General features: G+C 35.8%; 1 protein-coding gene across 1 annotated transcript; it reads right to left on the reverse strand.

Moving 5' to 3' along the window:
* Positions 1 to 1,382: 1,382 nt before the first annotated feature.
* On the reverse strand, positions 1,383 to 6,160 carry LOC132175948 (transcription factor EGL1). Its single transcript, XM_059588046.2, has 9 exons — positions 5,971 to 6,160; positions 5,070 to 5,383; positions 4,277 to 4,531; positions 3,892 to 3,988; positions 3,721 to 3,735; positions 3,406 to 3,462; positions 2,433 to 3,290; positions 1,910 to 2,353; positions 1,383 to 1,704 (listed from the first exon to the last, which is right to left on the reverse strand). Exons 2-9 carry the CDS (start codon positions 5,192 to 5,194, stop codon positions 1,633 to 1,635), a joined length of 1,923 nt encoding a protein of 640 aa, XP_059444029.2. The 5' UTR covers positions 5,195 to 5,383; positions 5,971 to 6,160; the 3' UTR covers positions 1,383 to 1,632.
* Between the last annotated feature and the right edge of the window lie 2,383 nt (positions 6,161 to 8,543).

Below are 8,543 nucleotides of genomic sequence, written 5' to 3' on the forward strand. Positions count from 1 at the left end.
TGTTACATTGTGTGGATACTTTGTCAGCCTTTTTATACGTATCTACTAATTTAAAATTTTAATTAATTTTATACTATTTAAATGATTTTTTTTTTTTTAAGAGAAACAAACACAAACAGAGCAAAAACAACAAGAAACAAAACTAATAGAGGGTGGATCATTCCCACTACAAATGGGAAAAGAGGGAAAATGGGGGGTGGATCCTTCCCACTACAAATGAGAAAAGATGGGGAATGGGGTAAGTGAGCTCTATCCGTGGCCCAATAAGCCACGTGATGGGGTGGAATGCAGCCGGAGTGAGCTCTAGCCGCGGCTCAATAAGCCACGTAATGAACGCAAAAGTTTACACTTCTGTGAACTTTTTTTCGCCTTCCAAGTGAAAAATGGGGGAATCATAGCAATGGTCCAATGGAGTGGCAAAAGTAGAAAAATGGGGGAATCATAGCAATGGTCCAATGGAGTAGCAAAAGTAGAAAAATGGGGAATCATAGCAATAGTCCAATGGAGTACCACTTTTGCTTCATCCTTTGCTTAAATGAATTCTTACTTTGCTTAAAGTGAGACCGCTTTTGCTTTCCGGCTTCACGGGGATTTAAGCAACTTTGCAGTAGTAAAATGACTTAAATCGCAACTTGGAGTTAATTATTCCACTTAGTTTGGGGATTATCATGAAGATTAAAGCACATGCAGATATTAAATATACAAAAATGACTGAAATTTAAATGGACGTGGCAGCCAGGACCTCTCAGATTTCTATGCAGCTCTATAAAATAATGGTTTCCGTGCTGAGGGGCTTTTAACAAAACAACCAAACACCTTTTACAGCATGTCCTTTTTGTTCTTTTGTGTCTGTCTTCTGCTACACACTGTCATCAACTGTGTTTTCAATGTCTTTTCTCTTGCACAGTAACCATGTGCAAAACAAATTGCCCATTTGTCTTTTTTTGGGTGAGCTTTTGTCCTAAACATTTGTATTCATCAACATATTATCATTATACATTAATTAAGTGGGATATTGGTTAGTCCTAGGGTTATTTTTAAAAATTGCAGAATGTAGACAGCCAAGAGAGAATCTGTCTGGACAAAGAGAATTTTAAAAATCCCTGTGAAAGCAAAGTATTATATAAACTTTTAATATTATTTAGTAAGCAGTTATATATATATATATATGAAATAATATGACAGTAAAAATTAACAAAAGCTTACCAAAAGCAAAAAGTCGAGAGTTAATTTTTACTGTCACGTCATCGCAGCAATATGGTAATCGTATAATAGTCTATATATATATATATTAGCAGTTTGGATGTTTTGGATGTTTTTGTTCAAATTCCTGCATACAAGGGATTTGCTTCACTCTAGCTCCTTTTCTCAGTGAATGTCACTTTAAAGAAAAACATATTACTCTATCATAAATGAGAGGTTGTGGGTCAAGCTTTGTTAGGTATAGAAGTGCACTACTAATGAAAAAGAAAGTACAATATCAGAAGATGTTTAAATCTTATTCTCTCTCTCTCTGCATAAATAGCCCTAGAAGATGTGATTTTGACAATAGATTCCAATATACATATTACACTGACAATTGAAGCAGGGATTCTAAAACAGCCCTAGGTTTCTAGGGAAAAAAAAAGAGCTTCAACACTTCCTAGTGAATCTCTGAAGTGCTTGTTTGATCATCCCAGCTGATGCAACAACTGATCCCTTGAACTGCAGACAACAAAGATTGATTGGTCCATAGTACTAATCCAAAAATGTTGTATCCAAACATTGGAAAAGTTTGGCATCATACTAGGAAATAGGCTTATTCAAAACCATCACGGTTGAAAATACAAAAGACAGTTGAATAACTGCTTCCTTTTCAAGAACAAAACAAAAGGGAAAAACCACTCTTTTTGTGATTCTGAGTGCATACCTTTGATTTAATGTTCAGTGAAAGCGTCCCTTCGACTGTGGACGATTGAACCGAGTGACAATCTAATTGGAGATTGCTTATTGCATCCATGATCTCTAACAGCACTCCCTCCCTCCAAGGACATCTCATCTGAATTAGAACCTCCCTATTAGTCATGCTGACAATCACATTATCGGTTGAACCTTCTTTCGGTACAACACGGTTTCTCTCTGGCTCCGTTTCATCGATGTCACAGGCCTTCCTCTTGTTTATCAGTGGTTTTTTGATGTTATTAGTTTTGTTGTTGCCATAGTTATCAGATGTTCTCTCTACACTATCTTGGGATTTTCCTTTTGTCCTAGCTTCTACCTCTGTCAACTCCCTGCCAGATTCCAACTCTCCAACCCTTCTCTCAAGCTCTTTTAGATATTCTATTGCATCATCAAGTATAGATAATTTGTCATCCTGCATAAACAAGAAGAAAGAAATTTCAATTAGTAATTGTTGTCTATTGCCAACTACCAGGAAATGGAGTTTCAACTACCTTGCTAATTGAATGAACCATCGATTTTAGAGTGAAAAATCTTTCATTTAGTTTTTCCTTTTGCCCCCTCTCAGCTAATGCATTGCTCATACCAATTTCATCAGCCTCTGGTCTCCACACTACATCTTTAATACCATTATCCTCTGGGGAGTCAAACAAGTCACCAACATGCATCCGAGGAACCACAAACAAAACCTTCTTCAATAGTTTTTGCGGGGTTTCACCTCCGGGATTCTGACAATGTGCTAAACCTTTTTTATTCCAACTAACAAAACTGGATTCCCGCTGATAATTTCGAAAATATGGTCCCAAAATCAACTGGTGTGAACTCTTTAAAAGGGAAGAAAGAACACTCTGATAGTGCAGATCATTGCTCCGGACATCCAGGAAGCACATTTTTGTGTGATTGCACTCTTGAAGGTCCTGCAAACAATGGTCGTTCACCTGTTCACCCTTAGGAACAGAGACATCATTTTCAGGTTCTACAAAAGTTTGAGATATACAGTCACTAGAATTCATGGAATGATGGACACAATTACTGAACTCCTCATCCATAAACTGCCAGCTTTGTACTTGAGAAGCTCCCCCATTCATTCCTTCAACCAAAAACGAATCCTCTGCTGGCTGATTGGGCTCAAATCCATTTGAGCTGTTATTGGGAGAAACCATATCTAATTCTTCACCTTGTACATGTGGAACTAATTTGGTGTCCAGAATATCCTGATCAAGCACAGCACAAGCAGGATTCTTGTCATTCCTTGTGTTTCCTGCACCTGCGGATTTCTTGGAAATTATGGGATGTGGAATCTCCAAGAAAGAAGTTTTAACGTGCTGAATGAGACTAGGGTCTTCCAAAACCTTCAGAAAACAAATTACAAACAGCAACAAAGACTTACTTCAGCATGAACTGTAGTAAAACCAAATTTCTAAATGATTTATGATATCAAAGCAGGAATCTGAGACAAAAGGTTACCAGATCCGTCACCCCCAGCTCGATCACACCTCCCAAAAATGGAAAGCATACCACAGTCTGAAAGTTGAAGATATCAATATAGGCTCTTCAGTAACAATCTTTATGCTAACAGTTCAATCATATAAGTTTCCAAGGCTTTTGTATCCATCGCGAGCATCGATGAAAATTTATCTTTGAATTTAAGAAGGGTTTTCTTATGGTTTTTCCTCTTCAATTAGAATAATGTTTTGAACATGTTTTAGTTCTAGAGTTGAGAGTAATTTTAAGTGAATTTAGAGGCAGATAATTTAGGGCAAAGAAAAATCACATTAGTACCTGAATAGATGCACTCTGAGAAGACGGTTGTTGCAAGTCCATCATGAAACCAAAACCAAAAAGAAAAAATAAATTCAGTTTCTTTGGCAATGGAGCATGCCATAGTTTATTCTATATGTATGAAATTTTATTTACCAATAAATTATTCCCAAACAAGCAACAGTAACCTACCTTTGCCAGCAGAGAGCGACTGAAAACCTTGCTATCTGCAAAGTGAGCGTTGCGCAGCCAGATTGGTTCGCCATTTGCTAATGTTCTTCCAGGCAACCTAAGAACAATCCGAAGCAAGAATTGAAGATAGTAAAGGCTTGTGGCTAGATGCATACTTCATGATAGATAGAAGACAACATGGTTAATGGTAGTAGCTCAAGGTGATTCTGAGGGGAAAAGGATTACTCTTGTCTGATGGGTTTTTTTATAAGCAATCGAAATATCATTAAAAAGCGTAGGCGCAACCCAGTTACATAGAAAACATACAAAAGAAAGCATGTAACTAAAATGAGAAAAAATAACTAGAAAATCATGAAAAGGGTAATGCTTGAACACGAACACCTACCCTTGTCCAATGTTGAACACGAATGACATGCAAACCAAGTAATACCACTCAGTGTCACTGAGATCTTCAGGGGATAATGCTACTGAAGGCCTTCTAGATTGTGGGCTAGCTTCACCAGCTGAGAGGGAATCGTATAGTTCTCTCAATTGCTCACTCCTCTGCAAACCCAGTTGGTCGGCATTGAGTTCTAAAGCTTGAATTGTTTTCCTGGTCTTAATATCTCCATTGTAGTATCCATCACCCCACTCCAAGACCCTATCATATCAAGAACAGGAAGAATATGTTAGAATTGTAAGAATGAGGAGTTACGTTTTCTTTTGTTCCAGCACTTCCCCTTTCAAATCAGTCAAAAAGCAATATCTAAGCACCATAGCAGAATATGAAAGAAATTTGAAGTACTGGAACAAACTGGCATATCTTCTTCTTGACATGGAAAATGCATCAAGAATGTTACAGGAAGAGATCATAATCTGGATGCACGTAATTTAACACAATCCACATTATGCCAAATTATACAGAATTTAAGAAACATATTTGAATTTTAAAACTTCCATGAGGTAAAAATTGTAAGATGGAACAGAATTCTCTGCAAAGATAAACTTATTTCTTCCAAGCCCAGTACGCATTTCGTATCGAATTTCCAAATTCAATCTGACCCAAGTGCAGAAATAAAGAAAGATTGCATTTGAAGAAATTTTTTTTGACTTTCTAGCCAAAAAAAAAAAACAAAAAAAAAAAAAAAAACAAAAATAAAAACAAAAACAAAAAAGAAGAGAAACGCATAGCATAGTACCCTGGCTGTCTAGCAGAAATGGACCAGAAGATAGCGTAGCTCCACTGGATGCTTCTCACCGCTAGAGCAAGTTTTTTCTTCAAGTTTTCTGGCACCCTCTCCTCCATCTGGAGCCCAGTAGCCATCTTCTAGCATGCAACTCTGAAGCTCAAAATCTGCTCAGATGCAAATGGGTTCCTGATTCTTCATCTTCCCAACACAAGAACCAAATCTAGTTCCTTTTGTCGTGGAATATTCCCTTAAATCCCAACCAAAGCACGTGTTTAGCTCAAATTCTTGATTCTTGGTATCCCAAGACAGGTTTCTCCCGGTTTCTGCACCAACAAACCATAGCTCAAATCCATCATCGTCTAGCTAGAAAAGGGTGAAAAAAAAAAAAAATCCAAAAATTTATGGTTGCCGGAAGAGTTGGAGCTAGAAAACTAGTAGAAGGAAAGGGGGAAAAAAAGCAGCCAATACTCATTCTTATTCGAAGTTCAAGAACTGGTTTAGACACTAACTGCCATAACTGGACCAGTAGTAATTACTTTCTTCTTTGGTACAGAATCAGAACACTCACTTTCATGAAAAGGAAAAAACAGAGATAAATGAGAAATGGTAATCTTATGCATGGGATAACTGAGATTTCCTCTAAAAGCCACTTGTTATTGTCAGGTAACCCAAAATAGACAGGACAGCTACAATCGCTGTATTCATCTCTTGCTTTTAGCTCTCTCAAAAAAACAAACAAAAACCAAGTTTTAACAACAAATTAAAGATCTGGGCTTTCTCGTGGGTGTGTTTGTCTAACCACAAGAATCATAGAACAGAGCTCAAGAACAGAGTCTTTAATGGGAAACAGGTAGAATCAGTAAAGTAGCTATATGAGAAAAAATAAATACGTGTTGTTAATTTTTCTCACATTTTCGTCCATGGGCATTGGAGCTAGAAAATTCACATGGAGATTGAGCAGCATCAGAAAGATTCCTAGAACTGTTTTTCGATCCAGCTTAGATGGGAAGAGAGGAGGGAGAGAGAAATGATAGAGCAACAGCGTTGTACATGAATATTTTTAAGGTCGTCGTATATGCTTTAATGGTGGGATTTGGTGAGAAATAATAAAGAAAAAACCAAGAACAATTATTTGTTTGATTGTAAAACTCGTAGTATTTCCTATTTGTCGGTGTTGTAGAAGGACCTACTCCCGTCACTATAGCCTTTTATTTCACGCATGTGGCTTAATATCAATCACACCAAAGCCGAGCAGAAACAAACGACTGCTCCATTAATCGACCTCACCGTCGTGTTCGGCTAGGCTTGATAGCGAGCCCATTGGCCAAAATTTTCTTTTAAATTTAATTAAAAAAATAAATTACACTGACATTTTGTTTATACTATTATTTGTTTATATCATTTTGTTTAGCTATTTTATATAAAAATTTAAAATGCATAAACTATTAAATTAAAGGAAACTACTCTAATCTAAGAAAAATAAGGTAAAAACGTAATTAAAGGTAAAGTTGTTTCTTTTCCATGGGTTAAAATAAGGCACTAAAATTATAAATGAAAGTATGAAACTTTATTATTATTATTTTAATGTAAACTTGAGGATTTCATTAATTAAAGATCATGGGCATAAATCACTTACACATTAGAGCAAAAAAACTCTTACAGCACAAAGCATAAAACTCTGCAAAAATCATAGTCACATGCTACGAGGTTACAAAGTCATAGATACAAACAAAAATTATTACAATCAAGTACTATTTATGACTTCAATTTTTCGCTAACCCATGTACAAATACAATTAAAGAGCAGATCTGCTCCGAGTAGACTAGATCTAAGACATGGGTAGCCAAATTTTCTAACAACATTTATTTAAATCGATCGTGAGAGATAGCCCTTCACACCTAATTATTCAGTTTGTAAAAAATAACCTTTCATAACTAATTATTTTCTCCTCACTCATGATGGCAGATCTAGAGAGAAGAAACCTCTTATTCAAAACAAAAAACACAAACAAACAACTAATAAGCAGCAGCGGCGCCCAGGGAGGAGATGAACGGCACAATACGGGAGAAGGTGGACGGACGCATAGCGGAGAGAGCGAAGTTATTGCTCTGGTCAGAGAACACCTACAAACATAAAGAAAAAAAAAAAAAAGGGTAAAAACAAAAGGGAGCAGTAGGGTAAGAGCGGGAAGTAGAAGGTCAAGGGGAGAGGAGGAGGGAGCAGATCTGCTCCCTCTTCCTCTCAAAACTGTTTTATGAGGAAAATGGCTGAGAGACGGCTTCTAGGGTTTTTTTATACCCAAGCATGAAACTCTATTATCAATGTGAAAAGATAGGTAAACTTGTAAATATAAATATTGGATTGTCCAATGAATAAAGTGTTAGAAAAATAAGATTGTATGATAGAAAATGAAATACTCTTAAGGTGTATTACTGTGTTGCTTTTTTTTAAAAAAAAATATTTATTTTCACTGGATTGTGATGAACTGGTATGCAAAAGGTTACAATAAGTATTTTTTTCAAAATATAATAGATCCTAAAAAAACTTATGTTGCTTGGTTGTGTTTGGTACAAACAAAACCACGGTCCAAATCAAACCACAGGATTGAATGATTATGACATCTAAAAATAATGGTTAAGTTCTAATCACTCTGATGCTTCATATCAAGTGTGCCATTAGCGCCCTACAATCCACTGTCACGCAAGTAGGTGTCTGTTCAGTGCGAAGCCCTGTACTAAAGTATGCACACAAGTGCATGCTTAATATGTGTTGGGCTTTTAAATGCCAAATTGACTTTCTCTCTCTCTCTTTTTTTTATTTTTTTTTTATTTTTTTATGTCATAAAACTCTATTCTTTCAATGCTCTTTAATACATTTCATTTAAAAATTCTTTAACATAAAGATAGTAATATGACAACATATATATATATATATATATTGAAAATTCTTTAACATAAAGATGGTAATATCACTAATATGACAATAAATATACATATTAATTGTAAATTTTTGTGACATAAAGATGGCAATATTGATGGTAATTACCTCTAGATTTTGAGAATACAAAGGAAAAACCAAAAACAGAAGGAAGAATCTAGACCTTGTGCTAAAAGTTGTAAAACTAGCCTTGCCATGACCATGACATGTTATATATATGGCCTTCATCCATATATAGATGTCCATGTATATATGTCCATGTAATAGCGAAAGGTGGACAGTGCCAAATTTTTTATTTTTAAGGGAAAAACATTCTATACGCATTCATTAATGAAAAGATCGCGAGCAAAAGTTTTAAGCAAATCTACGAAATTACAGACGTCAAAGATACATACATTATAATATAACAATCAAGACCTATCAATGACATCAACATCCGTTAACTCATGACTAGTCTTCAATTTTAACAACAGATTTGCTTCAGACAAACTCAATTCAATGCATAGGTAGCTCTTATTTCTCGGCCCTGAGAACAGAAAACCCCCA

This window comes from Corylus avellana, chromosome 3 (genome assembly GCF_965113065.1).
Source record: "Corylus avellana chromosome 3, dhCorAvel1.hap1.2, whole genome shotgun sequence".
NCBI classification, from domain to species: domain Eukaryota; kingdom Viridiplantae; phylum Streptophyta; class Magnoliopsida; order Fagales; family Betulaceae; genus Corylus; species Corylus avellana.

What these genes read in the sequence shown, in the direction of transcription:
- LOC132175948 (XM_059588046.2), bottom strand. Translation starts at nt 5,194, where the DNA reads ATGGCTACTGGGCTCCAGATGGAGGAGAGGGTGCCAGAAAACTTGAAG. An exon ending in ATTTCTGCTAGACAGCCAGG is followed by an intron (nt 4,532 to 5,069) that starts GTACTATGCTAT and finishes TTGATATGATAG; the next exon opens with GGTCTTGGAGTGGGGTGATG. An exon ending in GTGTTCAACATTGGACAAGG is followed by an intron (nt 3,989 to 4,276) that starts GTAGGTGTTCGT and finishes GATTGTTCTTAG; the next exon opens with GTTGCCTGGAAGAACATTAG.